The sequence below is a fragment of the Oculina patagonica genome, chromosome 4, assembly GCF_052425735.1.
Source record: "Oculina patagonica isolate OP01 chromosome 4, crgOcupat, whole genome shotgun sequence".
In the NCBI taxonomy this organism is placed as follows: domain Eukaryota; kingdom Metazoa; phylum Cnidaria; class Anthozoa; order Scleractinia; family Oculinidae; genus Oculina; species Oculina patagonica.
Window position 1 is genome coordinate 46,472,482 of NC_135761.1, and position 24,928 is coordinate 46,497,409.

The window sequence follows — 24,928 nt, forward strand, 5'->3', positions numbered from 1 at the left end:
CAAGCAGTTTATAAAACAACTTTACAACAAAGGAGAAGTCATTTTGAAAGTGACATGCACATTTTCTTGATTAAACTCTGGGTACCGAATAAATGCCGGGTCTCCAAGTTGTTTTTGAAAACAGGCCCTTCAGGTATTTTATTTTAGGTAGAATTGAATGTAAGTTTTAAAAGTAAGATGTATGTTTTATCAAAACTAATGGGTTCAGGTAAATAAGTGGAGTCAAAGAAACACTGGGTCAATCTAGCCTCCCACGCAGTTGTTCTTAGGGGCGATCGCGTTACACTCCTCCAGTTCGTGGGGAGGAGTGTAATGCAATCGCCTCTAAGAACGACTGCGTGGGAGGCTAGGGTCAATCAGGCTTAGTTTGAAATAAATGCCAAAGGGGGGGGGGGGAGGGGGTTGGCTCCAGTCAAGAAAATATGGCCTTAAGTAACAGTACCATAAATGCAGGCTGTTCTACATTGAGCTCTTTACCGACTCAACAAAAGAAACAAGAGAGTCTGAAACCATGTGAGATCACTTTATATTTTAATGATACAAAGATTGAGCACTGGAAATTGAATGACAGCTGTCCATCACTGAAAAGAAAAGAAAAATCAAAAGTTAGACTACACGCTGGTGGGAGAGATCTATGGTGAAGAGCTTTGGCATGAGGATACAGGGTGCAAAGAAATTTCAATTTTCCAACTTGCCCAATGGGCAAGCTGTAGCTAGGATGTACTATCCTGAAAGTCATTTTCACTAACCCAAAATATCCTTATAAGCCTGATTAATTTCCTCAAAAATTTTCCCTGAAAAATTTCACTTGCGTCCCCTAGCCCGACAGCAAAATCCACTAGCCCTGGGCAATCAGACATGCACTTCTTTTAACCAAGGCTGTGCTCTAGCGGTGCCCGGTCGCCTCAGGCGACTAACATTTGCTCTCGGGCGACCAGAAAATAAAACTGGTGGCCCGGCCGGGCACGGCTGGCCCTCTTGTTCGCTGTTCCACACTGTAGTATAGCAGGAAATTGACTGTAAAATTATGTTTTTGCAGATTGATTATGTTTTTCGCGGGAAAATAGCCTTCCACACATTACGGAGTCAAATGTTTACGCTTGCCGGCGCTGTCAAGTTCGTTCCACATGATTTAACACAAGCTTGACTTTGCACGTGACGGACCGCACGAACATTTTAAAAAATATAATAATATGGGTTGAAAATCTTGATTTTTTCTTCGAGATGGTTTAGTTCCCATTTATTTTGGTATATCAATAGTTTTCGTAAGGGCAGTGAGTTAGTGTTAGCATGAAATGAAATTCTTCGCACATGCAAATTTCTGCGTCTGGAGATGTTTACAAAGGAATAGATTAATTTAGCGACGACTTGTTGCACTCTAATTAAAGCAAATCTCGATAAAATGTTGTTGTCATTCAGCTTAATGGAATTTATTTGTTTTACAACTTGATTTACTGTGGTAATTTCAAATGAAATTTCTAACGATATTTAATTGAACTTTGGAGATATTTACGCTAATAAAGGAAGTTTCGTTGGATATCACAAGTTTGTCAAAATGCGGTGGCCGCTAAAAATAGTAACAATCACTTCGCCGTGTGTGAAATTAAACCCTTGTGAACTGTAAAAAAGATTTTAAATGTAAGATTGTTGGCAGTTCCATAAATTTCTGCATGTTTAAATCAGTCCGTTTCTTTATCAATTGCATGGCTCAGATTATCATTCAAATGGCGGTTCTTTCAGCCGTCACAAGAATAGAAACTCAACCTATTTATAATAAATGTTCTTTCTTAAATTCTTGCGACTTTCTTATTTTTTTTAAACTCTCGACAAATAAACCGATCGATGAAACAAGAAAAGCTTGCAATTAATGATTTTAGCCCTAACTTCTCTGGCGTTCTTTTATGAAACTAGATAAAGTAAGAATTAATTTTTTACGAAAAGGTAGAAATTCTAACGTTTTGGCGCGAAAATTTCGATGGGTTTCCTATGACAGGCATACTGGAATTCACACTTTTTTGACTCACGATTCACAAAGCCGCTACAGTAAAACTACAGTCGTGTAAATCGTCAACCATGCTGTTGTATGCCCTGAAATTTGCAAGTTCGTCATTAAGATTTACTTATCAGATTTACTAATTAATTTCAGTGGCAGTGAACACTAAATTTTTATTTACGTCTGATACATTTAGAGTTTAAGGCTGTGGAATGACAGTTTCGTTTTTGATACTTATAAGATAATGTATTTGCTTGCTTAAGTAACAAAGAACTTCTGATTGTTGAACTACATATTTGTATGCCATGAAATTTGCAATTTAGTCAATTTTAATGAAAAAAAAAAAATGAGACCTGCAACTTGTTTAGGGTTAGACCATAATGTCATCATTCGAAATAAAACCTCTTACAAACTCTCTGTATTAGGTCTGTATTGACAAAAACAATAGAATAGTGAGTGTGAATAGTGAGTGTGCTGTGAAATAAAATCAACAACAAATCTTAATTGGTTGTATGATTTAAATTTATTGTAAATTAATTATTAACTTATTAAACCATGATAATATTAATAAATTAATTAATTGAATAATTAATAAATTGAATAATTAATTAGTTTGGGCGACCAACCCAAAGGGCTGGGCACCCTACCTGGCAGGGTTGGGAGCCCGAAGGGCTCCCAGAAATTTTCCTTAGAGCACAGCCTTGTTAACGCTGGGACAACAAATGGCAAAAACGGGTTGGTCCTATTAGAAAACTGGCATACATGTGTATAGTTTATGTGTAAACTATACACACTGAAATTTCTAGATTCAAATGTTTTTGGATTCCTCAGAATTTAAGGTATTCAAGTTTGTTAGGTGTTTGCTCGATTTCTATAATTGCTATTACATGTTCATGTGTAAACTATACACACTGAAATTTCTAGAGTCAAATGTTTTTGGATTCCTCAGAATTTAAGGTATTCATGTTTGTTAGGTGTTGGCTCAATTTCTATAATTTCTATTACATGTACATTCTATAATTTTCACTACAGTGATAAATCCAGAGAAAGCTGTCAGCATGATAGCCAAGCATGATGCAATGAAGGAATAAACAATTCATAAAAAAAATTCTGTTTCCACAACAAATCTTATGTTATGGTCTTGCTGTAATCAGATTTAGAGCTTTAGTTCAATCCAGCATTAAAGCTTCCATACTTGCAGGGCTGCAAATAACAGTCGGTCATCAGACATTGGCCGACCAAAATTTGCTCACGTCGGACGAAATCCAAATTGTGGTCAGACATGACGTCCGGACAATTTTTGATCATAAATCATAAGTGATAACTTGTAAGTGGTAAGATTCAACCTTTTGTTTTTGGTGGTGTCCAACCACAATTTTGTTTTGTCCGACCAAGATGGTGTCTTAGTAGGACATATGTCCTTTTAAGTGAGAAAAATATTTGCAGCATGAAACCGTTTACTCCAAATACATGTAGTGATTTCACTACTGTATACACCTAATTGAAGAAACATTGACCTTGTGAAAAGCATAAACCATGAAGGATATGAACAAATGGGATTCTGGGTAGACCGCATTGGTAAGCTTAGTAATATTCCTTTTATTGATAGTCAAGATATTTTCTTTCTTTGAGAGCCTCAAGAGCATGATTTATGCAACCTGTCTTATTATCATGTTTTTTTCTGTGACAGACACAGATTACTTTTTCTGATATCCTAGTATACATTTCGGTTGCATCGCTCATGGTTTATGCCTTTCATGGGTCAAAGATTCTTCAATCAGGTAAACATGTACACGCACAAAAAAATTAGTTTGAAATTAAAGCAATCAACTGCACAAACCTTCTTTCCTGCGGCTCCAACTTTAGCCTTCTTAGTTCCGCGCACCTTCTTCATTCGGTTCTTCTTTTCCTTTCTTTGTTTCCGTGATGTCTTTGGCCTTTCATATAGACCATGCTGGATAAGAAACATAAGAGAAAAAGGGTTAGTCCAAGGTAATATACAAATTTTCTTCACTGACTTCAAATGTATCCAGGATAGTAGATAAATTGGTACGTTTACTTGCCAACTGAGGCATAAACATAGTGTAAACTATTCTATGCAGGGATCCCATGTTAATATTTTTAGTCACTAGGAAAAAGATTCTCCCTGAAGGTGGTACTTTCATATGAAAGGGACGGGGATGCTCATTGAAAAATTTAAATTAAACCACTAAAGAAGACCTATCTAGGCACGGCTCAAGCTTTTTTGAATTCTAAAAATATCATTTTTCATGCTTTAATGCCAACTGCCAACACAGTGCATTTAAACATTTATGATGGCTTTTTTAAATTTCTTTCCTTGCAACCCCTTAATCAGACCTGGACAGCTTAAAATTATTGTCATTCTTTCCTGAACACCCCAAGTAAGACTAAAATCTGTTATGTACACCCCCCTAAGCAAGATGACAAGCATCTTCATCCCTTTCATATGGGAGTACCCCCCTCAGATTCTAATGATCAGATCTCATAGATGCTGATCAATCAAATCAAATCAAACAAAAAACTTTATTAACTTGTCTAAAAGAAACTAAGCTGTAAGAAAACACCTCTCTACTAGTAATTGGGGACACTTAAGGATAAGTCTACTAACTATTGATAAGTTAGAGGGCCTCTAATACAACACTTCTCGGGTAGCACAACTTCCTCAGAACTCCTTAGATGATCAAACAAAGTTCTGATCGACCATACTTAGTTGAAAATGACTTCAATCGATAAATGCTGATAAAAAGAACAACTAAACTTCTAAGATTTGATATAAGTACTGATCCATGGCCAAAATTATACTCTCAAAAATTCAAGAAAATAGATACAGTACATTGAGCATCATCAACAATGCAATTTTGTTTACAGGTAGGTGCACAAGTAATCAAAGCAAGGTTAAACTTACTCTGGTTAAGCGGTACTTTGGTTCAAATTTTTTAGCGAAATCCAGGGAGTCGTAGATCAGTGCAAAACCTGTACTTCTGCCGCCACCATAAGCTGTTTTAAAGCCAAAGCAGAAAATCACATCTGCTGTAGTTTTGTACACCTTGGCCAACTTTTCACGGATTTCGGCCTTGGAAACATTTGGTCTTCCAGGATGAAGAACATCGACCACCTAAGAAAATAATTTCCAATTTAGAAAATTTAACATAACATTAAAATGAACTGTATGATTATCTAATTCAAAGTCCAGTCATCTGTACTTGGCAATCAAAAAATGTTGTCGTACAAGATGGAGGCTAGCTATAAAAAGTTGTTAAATGACAGTTTTTCTAATTTAATTAAACATTCAAACTACATAAAAGTTTACAGTAAAACACAAGTGCAGCTGAATCTCATAACTCAACCCTTGATAACTCAAACCTTTTTTTTTATTTCCCATCCAGATCATTTCCCCATTAATTTTACCCTTGATAACTAAGTCACATGCTCTCTATTCTTAAGAAACACCTGGCCCCAATGGTTCAAAAGGTGGAGGAGGCTATCCACCAGATAAAACACTACCCAGTGGACAAGTGTTGCATAAAAATAGTTAACACTATGCTATCCATGAGATAGTGATTTATCCGTTGGATAGTGGTAACCACCTTTTCAAACAACCAGTGCCTGAAGTACATGGGCTTCATGTGGAGAGATACAAATTGATTCTGGCATGCACAGAAGAATACACGAACAAAACTGAGTGTGCACATGCCATACTCTGTAGATATTCCCATAAGTACCAAAAGTGGCCTTTAGCACGAGATACCTATATTCGAGACAGTACCACGACAGATTTATATGCCACTGTCATTCAAAATAGCGTCTTATATTTGTCTTAATGACAACAAAGAACTATAACAAGTGTATATATTACCATTTGCTTCCTCTGAAGCAGGCGGTTTGTGAGGAACTTTCGTGTCCTGATAGTAGCTGTACCGTCGCTCTGTAACAAAACACATAAGCCTTCGATCAGAATGATTTAAGCTAATTCTAAAATCGTTTCTCCCTTTCAAGAAGTATTGTGAGTATTCGGATTAAAGGAGATAAACATAACTTTACTCATAGAATATAAATCGAAATAAATGAAATTTGCGCCTTGATAAAATCATGAAATCAGCATTCACGAATGTCCCATGTTATCGAACTTCAACAACTCGTTAAACCATATTCGGTGAATAAAAAGTTCAAAAAATACTTTAATTTTGTCAATCAGTATTTCTTGTTTGTTACAACCAAAATTAACTAAAAAGTAAAGTAAGATGCAAGCGTATTGCTCGGATTATCTTTCCCTCTTCGCGTCGAACTCACCATTTTGCTCAGGCAGACATTAAAGAGGACGAAAGCGAGGCCGAGAACCGGCTTTGTAGCCTGGCCTTCTTTATCAAAGATGGCGGACGACGTGAACGCTGTTTCTGCTGGGAACATTTCAACAAAACACTGTAAAACGCAGAGGCAAGATAAAAATACAAAAGCTAAAAAGAAAAAGAAGAAATCAAAGAAGCCTATCGTGGAAGTCAATTCAAGAAAAGATCGGAAAATTATAACTGAATATCACACGTTGAACAAGAGAATTGACTCGGTACGAAGGAATCCATCAATTCATAAAGAAGACAAGGCTTCCCAAATTGCGACACTCGAGGCAAAAAAGGAAAAAATCGGAGGAATAAATGCTTATCAAAAGGCGTCCAGACTTGGCGAAGCTCGTCATGGAAGTTTCAACTCGGCAAAATGGGTTCTGAAACAGATGAGAGCCTTCAATGTTCGGGAGTTGAAAGCTAGCAGGACAAAAGTTGGAGATGAAAAACTTAGACTACTTGACGTTGGTGCTCTTGATAATAATTACAAGAAGTACTCAAAATGGATACAGTGCACACCTATCGACTTAAATCCTCAAAGTAACGAGGTTATAAAGGCAGATTTTTTAAAACTCGATGGCAAGGAAATCTATGATGTTGTGGTTATGAGTTTAGTTATCAACTTCGAAGGAGACATTCGTAAACGAGGTGACATGCTCCGGAAATGTCGAGAACTTGTAGTGGATCAAGGATACCTATTTATTGTGCTCCCACTTCCATGTTTGAATAATTCACGCTACTTAAATGAAGAGCTTTTAATTTCAATGCTGGGAAGTCTTGGGTTTGATATCTGCACCCGCCATAGCAGCAAAAAATTGAGTTTTTTCATGTTTAGAAAAACTCACCAAGTTCAGGTCAAATCATTCCTTAAGAAAGTGTTAAGGAAAGGTGGAAACCATAACAATTTTGCAATTGTGCTCTGAGAAATTGAGTGTAGTTTGTAATGTGTTTGTAACTTTTACATGTATATCTCAAACGACTCTCTTTATACTAAATGCTTCTTGCACTTATGGCAGTGTAAATCCCCCCTGAACCAGTTTTATGTGTCAGGAAGAGATCTAGCTAAGAGGACCATGGCAGTTGCAGCAAGAGTACAACCAGGTACATTAATCTAAAAAATTCCAAACCTTAAAAAAATCCCATATACAAAAAGTGGCCCTGTAGCCTCCTTTCCTGCACTTGAGCTAAATGAAACCATGAATATTGAAGCCAGTGTCTGTATTGAAACCTGGTTAATACTTGAAACAAGCATAAGCTCAAGCATACCCACGAGGATGTTCACACTTCCATTATGAACAAGCATGAGTCGACAAGTAAACGCAGTGCTTTAGAAGCTTAGAAATTCTGATGAACATTGCATGGTCAAAAAATTTCTCGCACAAATTATGAATTGTTCACATGTAATTACGCCATCTGTACCAAGCACTTAGTGGTTAGTTTTTAGTATGTTTAGCGGTCAGTGATTAGTGATCTGATGTTCCTGGTTGTAGTTATTGTTTATTAACTTGGATTTGGTTACATTTACAATATTCTTCTTAGTCCCGCGCTTGGGCGGGCGGCGAAGTTGAATTCATCCATGATTCGTGCAAGCAATTTCAACCACAGCGCACATCCCTTAGAAGTGTTATGACATAGTTAACTGTGGTTTATATGGCCACTGCATGATGGGAGTCAACAGCCAAATCTTGTGCGTGTGCTTACTTCACGCCCGGGGCCGGATTTCACACCAGATTACTCGTGAAATAAGCACAAGCACAAGAAAGAAAAAGATTTCTTTTCATGCCGATTCGCACACGATTTTTCTTATGCTCATGCTTCTGCTTCAGTCTGCTTATTGTACAAGTGTGAACCATCCGAGATTAGAAATCTTTTTCTGTCGTCTAGCATTGTTCTACCTCCGGAATTGATTTAATACACGTACAATAGACCTTAAACGTTACTGCACGCTTCCCAGTACCGTCTTTGGTCCTCAGATTCGATCAAAATATGCTAGGTAAACGAAATGAAACGCGAATTTTATGGGTCAGAATTTTTGGACATCAGATAAGAATAGATTCCGCATATATACAGAATTGTTTTTGCGCTATGTTCGTCCCAAAAAAGAAACTTTTAATCTATTTTTAGACAAAACACAAAAATTACTAGGCCGTAGTTAGATAAATGTAATTATTCTTTATTTAACTAGTTCCCTTTTAAAGTACCTATGTCAAATTAAAAATAGTGTAATTTAATTCTCATTTCATTATTTTATGTACAATTGAAACATTCTCGGTCATGATGAAGTGACATACGGTCCTCTTCATAAAAGTATGATATGCTAACAAAAACTCACGAAGATCAAACGTCACAATAAAATATAGCTTCCACTGAATTATATTGAAGCGTAGTGATAACGCCACTAGTCGCGGGCGCGAAATGTAATTTTTTTTTTTTAAATAGTTCATATTCTCGCAAACTAAAACCGAATCACTCAAAAATATTAGTATGACTGTATCATAAAACTAAGCTTCTACCGTTTCATTATAAATGATAATATACAAGGGACAATGAATTTTAGTGTGCTTTATAATGCACAATGATTGCGTCAGTTTGCGTGTGGATCACTGAAGCTGTAAAAATGTTTTCAGAAAGTTTGTTAGTTTATCGCCAGACAATGGCGAATTTCTCGACAACACGAGTGTTGCTGCTGTGATTAAAAAAATCAAAATCAAAATTACTTCTGTTATCTCGAGCTCGTTCTCTTCTTTCTTTTGTACCTTGTGACTTCCTCCCTTGAACACTACTAGGCTTTTTTAATTCAATATGACTGTCTAAGAGTTTTCTATAAATAAGGCTACGTATAAGTTTATTGCTTCACGTCTTTCGTACAACTAAAGTATATTGTAGTTAAGCTGATGTAATAGAGCAGTTTTCAATTGAGTGTCCTAACACCAAAAATAAAGACACTACTCTGGCCAATCACAAAGGACATAGAAAATCGAGTGAGCCAATCAAAACTCGAGGCAAATACATGTAGTCAGCACGAAGCGCGGGAAAACGTGCACAGCCGAAAGACGATTGTTTTTTTTTTTTTGGTTTCAGTTTTGATTGGCTGAGAAAGTGGCGCGAGATTTTTAGACCAATCACTTAGCATAGTAATGCAAAGCCAAAGAAAACGCAGATTACTTTCGACACTCAAATGAAAACCGCTCTTAAAAGACAGCTTTTGTCTCCCGAGATTTACAACAGAGGATTGCAAAGGTGACTTTTCGTCCAGCGTTGGAGTTTCCCTCTATCACGAGGAATCTCATATAAGCGTATGCCATTGTGCTACAGGGTTTCGTGGTGAAGAAATCATATCGTTCCAATGAGAAAGCCCCTGACCCGTAGAATACATGTACGGCCCCACAACTGCTCGACCAATCAGCTTCTTGGATCCTCCGAGCCTCGGTACCGTGTACACAGATAACATGAAACTCACGCGATCGAGGCATGAGGGGAGAATGGTGAAGACAAATGCTTCGTTGTACACTGGACAGGCATTTTTCTTGTTAGTGACTGTTTTTCGCTTTTTTAACGTTTTTCCTCCCATTATCATGGAAACTTTGACATATGGATCTGAAAAATTAATTATACGTTTGCATAAATTTATTAGTTTCAGTTACATAGTACCAGAAATGAAGTATTCTTTCAAGCCATCAGAAAAGATGTAAGGAGGATATATTTGAGAGCTTCCCAGGGGTTTTAGGAACTAGTAAACACGGTTATTTATTTCATGGGAACAAGAGATATTTTTATTATTTTAAGGGAACAAGGGTTATCAACTTAACAAATAGATTCCATTTTGCCGTGCGTCTGTTCAGTTATAGATCACAGATGACGTCAAAATGTGGTATGAACTAAAGAAGTGGCCCACGAGCCGAAGGCGAGTGGGTCACTGATGTTCATACCACATTATGACGTCTTCTGTGATCTATAACTGAACAGACCCACGGCAAAATGGAATCTATTTGTTTTATATAATAACACAAGACTTCAGCACACTTCAGTGTGAGCAATGCCGCCGTGCCGATGAGCAAAGTTGTTTTGATTTCACTATTAAGTTTTCGTTAACACAAAGCACTGTTAATCCGATTGAATAAACAGAAAAATGGTCAATTGAAAGTCGATGAAAAAACTAACCTTTATTCCGATTTGGAAAGTTGTTCAAATCTGAAAGCATTAACCGAAGCATTCAACCGCAATTCGTTTGTTTCCCGTGGCGTCGTCCAACTGTACAACATCGGTCAAACTTTCATACAGATTTCGGATAATTTCTCGAATAATTCACTGTCTTCTTCAAGCTTGTTTCGCCCAGTTAAATGCTTTGAAAGGTGAACGATGCTTGGCGTATTGTTTCTCACTGAAGATTTGTAATTAAGCTGAACTTTTTTGCTTTGTTGTGGCCCCGCAAGTTTGTAAAACTTTGCCGACATCTCTGATTTGGACTATGAACTCTGATCACGCGCGCGAGTCACACCACCGCGTGACGTCATCTATGTGTCTGTACTCTAATAGATCATAAGTAAGAACCAATCAAAATGCACGTAGAATTCAGGTTATTATATAAACTATTATAGTCACGAACTTTCCATAAAAATTTTAGGCAGCAAGTTATCGAATTTATTAATGGGTAACAAGGAAGAAAATGCAATTTTTTAGGGATCAAGGTAACATGTAGCCTCTCTTATGGGAGGCTTTCACATCCGATTATATCAGTAAAATCTTTTTCAAGTTGCAAATAGGAAATCGTATCGTTTTCATTTTTAATTTCTGCGTGTTCTAACACAACTCACCCATATCTGTGCCTTCTCCGTGTAACTTCAGATCTTTAGCTTTGAGGACAGCTACTGTAAGTCTACATGACGTGGGAAGAAACTGAAGGGAAAACAGTAATTCTCCTTTGTCTACTCCTTTCTGTGGAAAAAAAACAAAATTCAAGAATGTCACGCGGTCGATTAAAGCTTATAGTTGACTTAAGATTTAACCGTCATGTGACAAAATATGAATCGTTCCTTCTATCATAGCAGCCCTAGCCTTTCTAAAAGGGCGGGGCGGAATTCAATCACGTCCGAAATCAGTCATTCAAGAAAGGTCGTTATACAGCCGTTTATGCAGAACTTATGTGTATGTAACGTTTAAGAAGGAAGAATTTCTTGAAGAACCTCGCGGATGTCATTTTATTCTGCTCTTTCCTTGATTTTCTTAAGGATTCTGTTGTCAAGAATCGCCATTTGCAATATTTCAATCTCGAAAGAGCGAGGGGTTCTAGAACCCCTGGAACCCTCCCGTTAAAGACCTATGCGTAGCCCCTTCATCTCGCTCCCTCAAATGGCTGATAGAACCTTTGCCTGTGACGTTCTCTACACCATTTTTGGGTGCAAAATGTCCTGACTATGATCTTAGTTAGATTTTAAACACATAGAAACGTACACTTTACTATTAAACTGAAAAGTGATGGCCTCAATGGGACGGTCGTTTAGAGTCCAATTTATGAAACCTGCATTAAAAAATAAGAAAACGGATATCATTCAGATCATCGGTACTAAAACTAATATTACCAACCTTCAAATCTTCATTCTTGATATCGACCCAGATCTCTCCCGTCCCTTGAGGTAACGCCACCACATTAACGCCTTTCAGGGGATACATCACGTGACCAATGACCTGTTGGCGGGAAAATCGGTCAAACTCGCAAACCGTAAATTCCAGCGTTCTGTTGGGCAAGTCTTCAGATGAAACCATGAATACAAAATCTTCAAAGAACTGTGGATTTGAAGTTCTGCGGAGCACTTTTGACTGAACTTTGTACTTCTTGTCCGGAAGAAGAAAGATTTTCACGTAGGGTGTCACTGTGACGTTTTCTCCTATTGGAGTGAGGCGCGTGGCTCGAATGAGACAGACCATAAGTTCCTCATTGAATTTGTCGTAGCGTAAAGAAAAGCAGAGTCTAGCTGAGCCCATGAATGGCGACCCTCCCTCGTCATTGTCTCTAAAGAAGAAAGAAAACGTCATTAAAGATGTGAATATTGTTCATCGTGGTGTAAGATAGGTAATGAACGTTTATTCGTTTGTCTCACGATAGAATCGCTTTGAGATGTTATCTGACACAACTTTTCGGTCTTACTTAGTACGACCGAAAGACGCCCTAGAACCAGGCAAACAAGAAGGTGTTGTATGCAAAATTCCATGTGAATGCGGCAAAGTATATATAGGGGAAACAGGGAGAGCGATGCAAGACAGGATAAAAGAACACGACAGAGACATAAGGCTTGCTCATACACAAACCTCCGCAGTTTCGGAGCACGCAAACGAAACCGGGCATATTCCTTTATGGAATCAAGTCAAGTTTATCGATCGTGACCCTCACCGATACACACGCAGGGTCAAAGAGGCTATCCAAATAAGACTTCATTCTAATAACATCAATAGAGATAGCGGAATTGAAATTCCTGAAGCATGGATACCTACGATCAGAAAGCATAACAGCCGTTCAACTACAAAGCGGACCTATGATGGAACATCATCTGTTAGTCGGAATAATAATGAGGATCGAAATGCACCAATCCCAGCGAACCAACGTGCATAAATAGCGACGCGTAAACAATCGACCTCATCGCCTGATGAAGACTAGCAGTATTGCAGTCGAAACGTCGCGATCAACATCTCAAAGCGATTCTATCGTGAGACAAACGAATAAACGTTCATTACCTAAGAAAGAAAACATTGCGAAATTTTAACATGTACAGTTTTTGGCATCATGGTTTAGTGATTTTTATGACATTTTATTGTTCCCGTTAATAAGAGTAAAAAATAATAGCCTTGGTATTTTCCCATTTCCAATCACATAACACATCATCTCTTGATACCTTAAATGTTGCTTCGTTTTTGTTAAAAAAATTCAATTGAAGAATCAAATTGCAAAAACACCTTTAAAGGCCATTACTATTGCGCCATTTTACCATTATAGGGCAAAAGAACGCGCAAAATATGCCGCGTTATTACACTGTAGAACAGGGCAAAAATACGGGCGGACAAACTTACGAATACGAGCGCAAGCTTAGTGGAAAAAATAGTAGAACATAATACGAGCGGACATTTTGCTCAAGCTTGTATTTTTTCCTCGCCCCTACTGGGCACCTCGCAAAATATTCGCGCGTATTATACAAAACCATCGAATAAGGTGTATATATTTTCCCCGTATAGCCCTCACGCCTGGGTAATAAGAATATTTGAAGCCATCTCGTTCGCAGACCCTAAGTCCTAATGTCAGCGGAGACTAGGTATTTTCGCCTTCCGCTGACTTATAGTAGCCAAGGCTCTGCTGAAAGATAATGGTATATGACATAACCACAATACCTATAAATCTTTGGATCCAGATATTGATCTATTTCATAGTGTTCTTGCTGTGGATATCTTGTTTGCGTTGGAATCACGTGGGAATCCATTTTGGGTGACGGGATTTTGAATGGCACGCGAGGCACCGTTTTTTCTGGCTTTTTGTCGCGTTTACTCCTAGCCCTGCTACGCGCGCGGCATATGAGGAGAAGGACAACCACACCAAAAATGATTCCACCGGCTACAGCCACGAGAATAAATACTGAAAAGAAAACAAGGGAAAATATACTGTTATGAACGTAGTCTACAGGTAGTCCACTTGTATACAGTATATTATTTATCCCAGATATAACGGACAATTCTTTTACAACCAGTAGAAGGTATTGCGGAGTGAATTTTACCATCAAGCAAACCCCAATTTAGAAAATTCTCTACTGCAAGAAACAAACCTGTCCCAGTGGAAAATAAATTGTAAACCGGACTTGGATTCAAATTCCCGCCAAACGAGTGCTCACTTGTACATACATACATACATACATACTTTATTATCTTTCCCCATGGGGGCTTTTCGAAGATAATATGCTATTAAAATCAATAATATTACATTCTACTAAAATTAAAATTTAATTTAGATAATCTATTAATAATAATAATAATAATAATAATAATAATAATAATAATAATAATAATAATAATTATAATCTAATTTAAATAATCACGAATTTAAAAACTCTTCAATTAATTTACGTTTCAATGCCTTTTTAAAAATTGAAATAGATCTACTGAGTTTTAAAGTAAGGTCCAATGAGTTCCAGATGGTAGTTGTCCTGTAATAAAATGTTCTTTGCCAGTAGCAGTTCTGAGTAGAGGAATTTTTTTTGAGAGCCTGTGGTACGCGTGCTTATGTCTGCACGTTTGATAAAAATAGAGGTCAAATAGTCAGGAGCACATCCCGTCATGCACTTGAAGGCTAAAGTGGCGCTTCGATAGTAAACTTGTGGGTATGGGAACGCAAAAAAGCCGAGAACTGTAGCCTATTTGACATTACATCCATACTCTAAAACCCTAGAAAGGTGAAGCCCAGCCCCCAACTCTCTTTCTCTGCTGATTTCAATTTGAGTTCCAGAGGAAAAAAAGAGAGGCTCCTGTTTTTTTTGACACCAAAAAAGCCGGTGATATGCCAAGAAGGATAGAAAGAACATGGACATTAGTTTAAAACTGAGTTTTGTCCACTTTTGTTATCGTTTTTGTGCTTCGAATTCTCATTGACTACGAGTAGATTTATCAATGTATTTTGGCATCGTTGGAGTCATAATGTATTTTTCTATAGCACTGTCTGGTTACCGGAAGGGGAATTATGAGGGTCTCAATGGGGTTTACCGTTAGCCGTAGGCTTTAGCCGTTAGGCGTAAAATTTTTACCGTTAGCCGTTATGTCCGTAAAAATCCATTTACTAAACCAAACTAGTTCTGCCCAGAAGGCCCTGAGACCTAATATTTTTTATAATAAATTTAAAACTTAACTTTTAAACCAATTAAAAATAAAATTAAAACAATGAAATTTAAAACAATGAAATTTAATTTTAACTTCTTACCGTTATGAAATTAACCGTAGCCGTAAAAAAGCCAAAATATAAACCGTTAACCGTAAAAGCCACCACCCCATTGAGACCCTCAATTATCGCCATTCGGAAAGACGAGTTTGTTTTCTTCTCAAGAGCAGTTTCCGAGTGATTTATGTATCACACAACAAGGAAAATCGAACTAGAGAATTGACGTATTAAGAAGAAAGGATAAGGAAAGCCAAAAAGAACTAGTTGAACATACTGGTGCAAAAATATAAAATATTGTAAGTCCGCGTTCCATTTGCAAATCGAATCATCTGTCACGTGATCCACATTGAAGCTGTCGATCACGCGAATTTGCAACAAACACACAATACCATTGCACAACTAGTGAATCGGAAGATAACAAAAATATTTTGGAATTTATAAAGTCGTAAGACCTTTCCGTTCTTATATATTTAATGCCGCACATTTCAAATGTTCATTTCGTATGATCATTAGCGAAAGGCGCCAGATAATTTGGGGAAATTCGAAAATTGGACCCACATTGAATATCAGTGGGCGGCGCTTTGTCTAGTAATTTGCAGTCGCTTTCAACTGAATGAGAAATGACTGCTCTGAAAGAGATGTGATACGCAAACAGTAGGTTAAACAAAAAATTAAAATACCCGGCGATCGTAAGAAATACAACCGCACGGGGATCGCGATCACTGCTAAAACCAGGCCACTGACAATATAATGCTTTAAGAATGATATAATATTGAGTTATAAAAAGCTTTCTTTTTCATCAGCAAGAAACAAAAAGTGTGATCTTAAGATTTTCTTTTACAGACAAATAAAGTACTTCAGCTGTCAAGTAGTGTTTTTTATTGACGAAATCCTAGTAATTAATTTTCGAGTTTGGTTTTATATCCCAAAAGCCGACACATAGCACAAGTGTAAAGCTATTTTTCGCGTTGAGTAGGGCAAACCGGACATTGTGAAGATTTAGGCCTTCAATATCGCTCAATAGCAAAATAAATTCGCTCTAGTCCATTCCTGGATTCGAACGTTGATCTTATTTCTGATGGTGAAGACCCTGAACTTAAAATGTCAGAGCACTTCTCATTTTTACTAACGTGAAAGACCTAATTTTGGCTTGTCTCCCGAAGATAAGGCTCGATATTGACCCTTGGAATATATCTGAAAACTGATATCAGTTATTGCCGAATTTATCGTTGTTCATTAAGCATAACCGATAAGTTGAATAAACAAAATTCTGATTAAATTACTTATTTATCCCTCAGCGTCAATCTCGTTTCTTTTTTAAACATTATTTTTCTAAGTCGCGAAGTTCTTAACGAAGAATCTTGATCAACACTTGTTTGATAATCATGAAAAAGCTATTTACGTAAACATGCCGTAAAAATAGTTTTTTTTTTCGCTTAAATCTGTTCACGGTGCTTACTGAGGCTCATCGACGACTTAAAATACTTAAAAGTGGCAACTTTACCGTGTTAAATTCAGATCCTGAAGTTCTCATGTTTTTTTTTTTCTGTTTCGCAAAGTTCTTAGCGAGCAACGAAGGTATATACCCAGATCTGTAATAAATTCAGCTCGATTAGCCCCTTATCTCAATCTAATAGCCAGAAAGTATTTTCGTAGATAACTTCCACGTTGTGTTTCCTTGTAAAATTTCCAGACTCCCTCGACAGGCAAACTTGAAAACGCGAGCTAGAAATTTAGTTTGACCATATTGTAATCCATTTCCATCATCGCCATCGTTAGTCATTCTCACTCGCTAATGGGTTACCATTCCCGTCATTTGTCGAGTATTGTTCCACAAAATTAAACCATTATTATTGGGTTTCATATCATCTAGGGATGTTTTTGATCTTCTCAAAAAAAATCTCTAAAAATAAATGACCTTGATCGTTTAAACTATCACTTCGCGGTTTCGAAACTGATTCAAATTTTTCCCAAGAAACCATGCCCGGAACACTATAAAATCAGTATAAAAAATCTCGACGAAATCTCTTATTTTATAAAAATAATCTTGGTTTCCCGTCATTACGCAGGAAAAGTTATTAATATTTTATTTATATTAGCTTCCTACCCCATTGTAAATGTTCCGTGTTCTTTTTAGTAACTTGCAATGTCGTTACAAAACTTGCAGTTGTGGTTATATTATTGAACCTCATAATGCTTGTATCTGAAAAGAACAAAGTAAAAGACATTAATAAAAAACTAAGTAATGGCCCGTTCAAGTTTAATATGATTAGTCCCTCCCGCGTGTGTTATGGCAGCGAATTGATTCGTAGTAATTCATGCATGTTATTCCGCATTGAAACATCCGGCAAAGGTTTTGCGGTCAGTTCGTAAAAATAACACTTTAACATATTAAACTTATTTGGTGAAATGACCGAATTTAAAAAGTTATTAGATGTTTTTAAGGTCCCTGAATCGTCAGAAAATCTAGAAAAGTTCTGTTTAGAAGCGCGAGAGGAATTCTTCGCGATATTACTCACCTTGGAAATTCTTCAGTCTTATCTCGGGTGAAAAATCGTCCAAAAATCGTCCTTTCTAATCATCCTTCCCATTCTATCGCACTGAACATTGGTTTTATGGCAAATGCCATCACAACGAAACACTCATTGCCGTTTAAAAGTCTCTGAAGTTAAAAGGCGAATCAATTGAACTGGCTTAGCAAAATTTCCATTCCAACCCCCTCGCCACTTGAAATCAACTGAGACATATTTTGGAGTTGAAAAGAATGTACGTCACAGGTGCGTTTTTGCGCCAAAACTGATATCGCTTGAGCGGGCGAATATTTCAGGGTAAGCAGGACTAAAAGGAACCGGGTATTTTTGGAATGATAATGTTAAAGCGATAGTAGGCTTCGATGCTATGTGGTGGTTTCGGCGGGCTTCGCGCGGCGGAAATTTAAACATGGCGGCTTGCTTCCTCTCCCCTTCCGACTAAGGGATTTGTACGTGGATGCAAATTTGCAAGATTATGGGTGACGCTATTCCGTTCAAATAGCATCGAGGCTATAATTTTCAGGGCCAAATATTGTTTACAACGGCTTTAAATCGGCAAATTTGGAATAATTATTCAGGGCAATCTCTTACGAAAATTTTACTAAAATGTGTGTGTGTGTAATTCTCTCTTCAAGTTGTAGTTTAACCAAGCCATCTTTTAAATAAAGTTTCGGCAACAATGCATAAAATAAAAACAAAACTACGCGTTCCTCTCATTTGAATTTAACTCCCCAGTAGAAAAGTTGGCTGAAATAGAACGTAAGTTATTTTCACGAGGAAATTAAGCAATAAAAAGTTACGAAAAGTTTTCCCGCCAAGTTTAAGCTAATTTATACTCAATGTTCTGGTTAAAGGAGCGTGAAATTACGCTCGAGTAAAATCACTCAAGTATAGTCTAAATTGTGTTTTCTTTCCGTGCATTAAAATTAGTAAAATTACGTCGTTGCATTAGTGAGACACTTTAGTACTTAACTCTTAAAAACTAATTATAGGTTAAACGTAATTTTCAGAAGCCAATTAAAAAGTCTCCCGTGAAAAAACTCTTTAAACTTGTCAATGGATAACAAATTAGCCTTCCTCTATTCAAGTCTTATAAGTCTCTGGGAAACGCTCAATTGTAAGATATTCAGTCTTGCCGAGTTCACATCATTAGAAAATTCCAGTGTAGTTTAGCTCAACTAAAAACAATAGTTTCTGATATAAAGCAAGAGCTTAAAGGTTGTTTTTATAATTGCTGAATCGATTCTTACAAATATTGTTCAGCACTCTATCATGCAATTGAACACTGAAACTCTCATGGATGTTTCTCTCTACTCTAAATTCGTTTTCAGTCAATATTTTAATATAAAGAGCGTTATTCGCCAGTATTTTTCAGAACTTACTGCTTTTCGGGCATAAATATTACCGTTAAAATTGAAATAATATGTACTAAGAAGCCACGTATTACGAAATCGAAATCAGTGGAGGTGAATACCTTTTAAATTACTACGTATTAAATATGTTGGCCTTCAGAATCGTTTCAGCGTGCAGTATTTCCGCTTGAGTAATATTAGAAATACCTAACAAGAAAAAAGACTTAATATTGGTAATGAGCCTAGTTTTAAAGGAACTTTGTCGCGGGGATCTTGCAGAGTTTTCGTCTAAACTGTTCTGAAATTAATGGTAGGCAACTAAACCTATGAAAGAACATTATCCTTGAACATCTAAAGGATAATATAACCTTAATTTTCGGACAGAAATCAAGCTACGGCTATAAATATCGATTTTTTGATGACGTGCGGAATCAACTTGAAAACGTTTGCCTAACTTTTTCAAGTTGAAATCCGTTTCCATCTGAGCCATCCGCAGCCAAAGATGCTCGTTAACAGTTTCAGCGCGCTTACATAGCAAATTTTTACGAAAATGGACTGTCATTTTTAGGTTTCCTGTGACACAATAAAAATTTTGGCTGTTAAAAAATCTGGTTAAATCCGTGGCATAGTCCCTTTAAGAAAAGAGGACTGAAAAATTTAGTCCATCGCGTTTTTATTTCTGATTTGAAGAAATTGTTATCGAGATTTCATTTCTGTTTTGTTAAATACCTTTTATACCTTCTGAAGGCAGAGGTGTATACAAAAGGACAATATTAACTCTAAAAATTTCTTCCCGCGGGGCATGGGTTTCCTTAGGGATCTTGGACAGCTCAATAACGTTTTTTTCCAATACCAAATTGTCATTAGATATTTTATTGCCTATTTAGAATTAGAACTATATATATAAGATCACGAAAAAATTGCACGATCCGAAAGGTGGCGTAGTTAAAATTATATTATGCGAAAAATAAATCTTGTATTACTCTGTAGTCATTTCGCACACTCTCAAGCGATTATCTGCGCTAACTTGCATGTTTTCGTTTTCGTGAAAAATGTAAGCTTGCGTTTTTTGAAGTAAGGAGTTCCTTCTTTAAGCATATATGTATGCAAATATATGTGCACTCAAAAAAACAATCGTCAATTTTCAAATAGCAGCACTTATTCCTCATTCCTGAAGTTAAGACGTCATTCTAACAGATTTGAACGTCAAATGACACATTAAAAGAATTAATCAGATAGTCGTCTTTTTAAACGTTAGCCAAGATTTCAAAATGCAGCAACTAGCTGTGTGAGGTCGTTTTTTAAAAAAGTATTGAACAAAAATGAGCCAGCTTTTACATTACGTTAAAAATTAAGTAGATGGATTGAAATAGCAAAATCCTCTTCCGTGACGAGAAACATGTTAATGAGAACCATTTTAGCTTAAAGGACCCTAAAGTGACATCAAACTTTAATTCGATCGTAAATTATGTAGCTTTGAAACTTCACTATAAGAGAGATTTATGTGTTGTTATACCGAGTATTATGACATTGCAAATCAAAAATACATAAGGGATATCTATAAAAACGTAATAGCCTCTGTCTCGATCTTTGTCAGTTAACTTTTCATACCCATACCGTATTTACATACCAGTACATTCGACCAAGAGGGCAACAGAAGCGAGGAAATTTGAATGAATGTATGAATGAATGAATGAATGAATGATATAGGTTCTTATATAGCGCATTTACAAAGCTCAATGCGCTTCACAATTAAAATTATGGGATGAGACCGGACATCAGCATATCAGGCGCTTTTGGCAGCCGCTATCCGTCGATGTGTATGATCTCACCCCACCACCCAACCTATAGATACATGTGAAAGAACAGACCACAACACCGGGAAATTCGTGCCCTACTCTTTCGGACACAAGCATGGAAACATCGTCGTGATTTTCTTAAACTCCTTAAACTATGATTTACTCATTTTTTCCCAAAACGGAAACGAGTTGTACGTGCAGGTGTCTCAATTAAATTTTTTCAAACTAAAGCAACTTAAAACGGGTTTGTGAAAAATCACAGTATTTCCAGTTTTTTCCCGATTTGCCTCGCCTCTATGTCCAGCTTTAATTTTGTACCAATATAAAAAGGGCCTATATTGAGATAAACTTTCTCTGTGAGTCCTCTTTATGTGATAAGCTTTAAAAAATTCAAAACCAAATTGTTTTCAAGGCTAGCACTACATCAATAGACAAAGAAGCACTTTATGTGGTCCTCTACCTTAAAAAATGTTAAAAGTTAAACATCACTTACCAGCTATCAAATTTATCCTTGCCCAGTGGCCAGAGAGGTACTGGTTTTCTTCCCTCGCGGCTAATCGACCGCGGTCAAACGACAGAAATATGCAAAGAATAAGAAAAGTACTGCAAAGATAAGGTTTTAATTTTCACAGTACAAAGTTCGATACATTACCGGAATTCTGAGGGTTTACTAAGTTTTTTGAAGCTTTACTAAAAAAAGTTCTACGTGTTTGAAAATAGCGATATGCGGACTTGACGGCGCCATTTATACAGCACTTTGGTTCCGATGCGGAACATTTAAAAAGTAAAAACACTCGTTTATTTGAGGAAATGGGATTATGCTTACACTCAGCAACTATTTTTATCTATCCCTGCTCATACTAACACTTCAATAAGAACAAAAAACGCCGAAATGGAACGAAAAGCTGCCTGATATGTTGACGGTGACCACGGCTGATCAGCTTTGCGCACGAATTTGTAGACGGAAAACGCGAGCGAGAAATGGTACCCAGGATGAGGACATGTTTCTCTTTAACAATACCGTAAAATTACGGTTATAAGCCCTTCCGCTTCAAAGCCCCTCGGTTATAGGCTTATCTTCCTGGAAACAAAACAAAATACATCCGGTTATAAGCCCCCCCCCCGCTAGACACAACCCCCCCCCCCCCTTGCTGGATGACAGTACAAAACAGGACTAAATGTTGCTTCATTATTACTTGTTAACCTAAAAACGTATTTCTAACAACACTGCCGTGGCTAGTTTCGAAACGTTTTTTTATTCCGCTTATAACCCCCCGGATAAGGCCCCTCCGTTTATAAGCTCACCCAAAACCCCTTACGAAGTTTTATAAGCCCAGGGCTAATAACAGTAATAACCGGGATGAAAATGAAAGAAGAAAATGCATAAAATTTTACCAACCTTCGCGCTTAGGTGTCCTCATTCATTCTCTTTTTTGTATTTGCTGTCATTTATGATTTGATTTCAGTTTCATCTTTTTCTTATTTTTGTTAGAAACAGATATGTGTACCGAACGAAAATTCATCAAACTACATCCACTTTTGACGTACGTAAATACAAATTCTACGACCCCCATTTCGTGTGTTTTGTTTTGTTGCTGTTGTTTTTATTTTTTGCCCCTTTTATATATTGCTCTCTTCGTCAGGCCAAGGATATTTTCCTTTGTAACTCAGCAAATCCAAAAGAAGAATTGTTAAGAAGACAAGACAAGACAAGACGTCTACACTTGAGAAATATTTTAATGTTTATTTGTTCACACAGACAGCAGTGGCCAACGTATTAGCTATTGCTGATAAACTTCAAATCCTTCTACCGCCTTCAATTGTTTTTGCTATAATTTCGGCCTGATCAATGCCAACATGGAGGAATCAGCTCGCCAGCAGCAAAGAGCACGATGACAGGTCTCTGCACGGTTGGCCCAGACACCCACAGAAAACAGAACGCGACACGGACGACAAGCCTCAAGCAGACAGTGGCCAGTGGAACAGCCCGGACAGAGAGTCGCTTGAACGAGACTCTAGGACGCATTGAAGAGCTTGTACTCCTGAAATAGATGTGTTGTATGATGACGTATAAAGATTATCCATCCATCCATCCATCCAATGCCGTTACCTTGCAGCTATATAATTAAACGTGGATGTTAAGGTATCATCTACAATTCAAAGCAAATATTATCAGGGGTACAATCTTTTAGAAACCTGCTATCAGCTGGAAAATCCCATCTCGACAACTTAGAACGCGCCGTAGAGTCGGCGATATCTCTATTAGTGAAAATATATCAACTTCGAGTAGAATATAACGTCTTACACAATGCTTTCTACATTGATAATGAGTAGAATATTTAAATATTTAGTTTGATAAGTTAAATTGGACGAACCAAACGAACGATTGAACAAATGAATGTATATGAATGAACGAAAAATGGATGGATGGATGGATGGATAGATGAATGAATGGATGAACGAAATAAACGAACAAACAAATAAACTCATGAACAAATGAATGAACGAACGAACGAAAAATGAACGAATTCATGAACGAATGAATTCAGGTGGAAAATCCCATCGCGACAACTCAAGAACGCGCCGTAGAGTCGGTGGATATCGCTATTAGTGAAATATCAACTTCGAGTAGAATATAACGTCTTACACAATGATTTCCACATTGATAATGAGTTGAATATTTGACTGTTTGAAATACTCAGTTTGATTTAATTAGTTGAATTGAACGAACAAACGAACTAATGAATATATGAACGAATGAATAAAGGAAGGAGTAAGTAAAGAGATAAAGGAACTGGAATAAACGAATGAATTGACTAACAAACTAATGAATAAATGAATGAATAAATGGACGGACGGATGGATGGATGGATGGATAAATGAACTAATAAACAAACGAAAACGAACGAACGACTTCAGCTGGAAAATCCCATCGCGGTAACTTGAAAACGCGCCTTGGAGTCGGCGGTATGGCCATTAGTGAAATATCAACCTCGGAGTAAGATGTAACGTCTAATACAACATTGGATTCTACATTGATAACGAGAATAAATATTTGAGTACGTTCAGTTTGATTAGTTAAATGAGCTATATGCATATGCCATGATGATATTTCAAGTCATTTACTTGAGGGCCGGATTGTTCAAAAGCCGATAAATACTAATCCACTATTAATTTCCTTTTGCAAAAGTGTTTCTCTTTGCTAACGTTTTGTGGAGTTTGAAAATTAGTGGACGAAGAAAACTGGAAGAGGGAAAGATAAAAAAGAAAACATCACTGAAAAGTAAGTAATATATATTATAGAAAAGTCCACGCTTATCCTGGATGAGCTTAATCGTGCTTTTAACAACAGCTGTTGTGCAAAACTACCTTCAAAATTGAAAAAGGAGAAGCCACGAGCCAAGGGCCCACACTGCCGGAGCTATCCATTTCCGTAATTAAGCTAGAAATTCATAGTCCATTAGGGATGGTACCTATACCTGGTGGAGAGAGGCTGAGAGTAATGAGTGTCTTGCCCAAGAACACAACACAAGTGACCCCGGCAGGGGCTCAAACTCGGACCGCTCGATCCGGAGTCCGGCGCACTAACCATTAGGCCACCGCGCCTCCCAAAATTGAAGGAAAACTCAAAATAATGATATAAAACTGAACCAGGATGGCGGTGAATGCGGGAGATTAAAACGGGTTACGAATGGGCAAACGAACAAACGAGTTGTTAGTTGGGGATCAGCGCGTAAAAAAGCCAAAAACGGGATCCGGCTGGAAGGGCCGAGAAGGAACTGGCCCTGGGCCGGTATCAAGGAACTTGCTGCAAGTGAAGTGGCGGGTGGGGGAGGGGAAGAACTTCCTCCCTACCCCTCTCGCTCCTTTTTCTCAATTCCTACTCTCTAAGTGCCCCATCCTCGACTAGAGAGCCTTTTTGCAGGCTACACGTAAAAAAGGATTAGAGCAAAAAACCAGTAGCAAAAATAGCCAGGTACCTGAGAC

General features: G+C 37.3%; 3 protein-coding genes across 5 annotated transcripts; 1 reads left to right on the forward strand and 2 right to left on the reverse strand.

The window, feature by feature from the left end:
* Nucleotides 1-514: 514 nt before the first annotated feature.
* LOC144652655 (small ribosomal subunit protein eS24-like) lies at nucleotides 515-6,330 on the reverse strand. The gene is made up of 5 exons (XM_078512735.1): nucleotides 6,305-6,330; nucleotides 5,871-5,939; nucleotides 4,920-5,129; nucleotides 3,834-3,947; nucleotides 515-581 (listed from the first exon to the last, which is right to left on the reverse strand). The coding sequence occupies exons 1-5, from the start codon at nucleotides 6,305-6,307 to the stop codon at nucleotides 579-581; spliced, it is 399 nt and encodes a 132-aa protein (XP_078368861.1). The 5' UTR covers nucleotides 6,308-6,330; the 3' UTR covers nucleotides 515-578.
* Nucleotides 6,331-6,367: 37 nt separating this feature from the next.
* Nucleotides 6,368-7,914, forward strand: LOC144652610 (uncharacterized). The gene has a single exon (XM_078512685.1). It carries the CDS (start codon nucleotides 6,384-6,386, stop codon nucleotides 7,272-7,274), a length of 891 nt encoding a protein of 296 aa, XP_078368811.1. The 5' UTR covers nucleotides 6,368-6,383; the 3' UTR covers nucleotides 7,275-7,914.
* Nucleotides 7,915-8,557: 643 nt separating this feature from the next.
* Nucleotides 8,558-22,483, reverse strand: LOC144652580 (synaptotagmin-6-like). 3 transcript variants are annotated; one of them, XM_078512636.1, is made up of 7 exons: nucleotides 22,341-22,483; nucleotides 21,435-21,494; nucleotides 17,367-17,462; nucleotides 13,729-13,969; nucleotides 11,935-12,361; nucleotides 11,166-11,286; nucleotides 8,558-9,948 (listed from the first exon to the last, which is right to left on the reverse strand). In XM_078512636.1, the coding sequence occupies exons 1-7, from the start codon at nucleotides 22,360-22,362 to the stop codon at nucleotides 9,638-9,640; spliced, it is 1,278 nt and encodes a 425-aa protein (XP_078368762.1). In that variant the 5' UTR covers nucleotides 22,363-22,483; the 3' UTR covers nucleotides 8,558-9,637. The 3 variants fall into 3 exon arrangements, with proteins under 3 accessions (XP_078368762.1, XP_078368764.1, XP_078368763.1); XM_078512638.1 differs by lacking the exon at nucleotides 22,341-22,483 and adding an exon at nucleotides 21,807-21,829; XM_078512637.1 differs by lacking the exons at nucleotides 21,435-21,494; nucleotides 22,341-22,483 and adding an exon at nucleotides 17,779-18,045.
* Nucleotides 22,484-24,928: the final 2,445 nt, after the last annotated feature.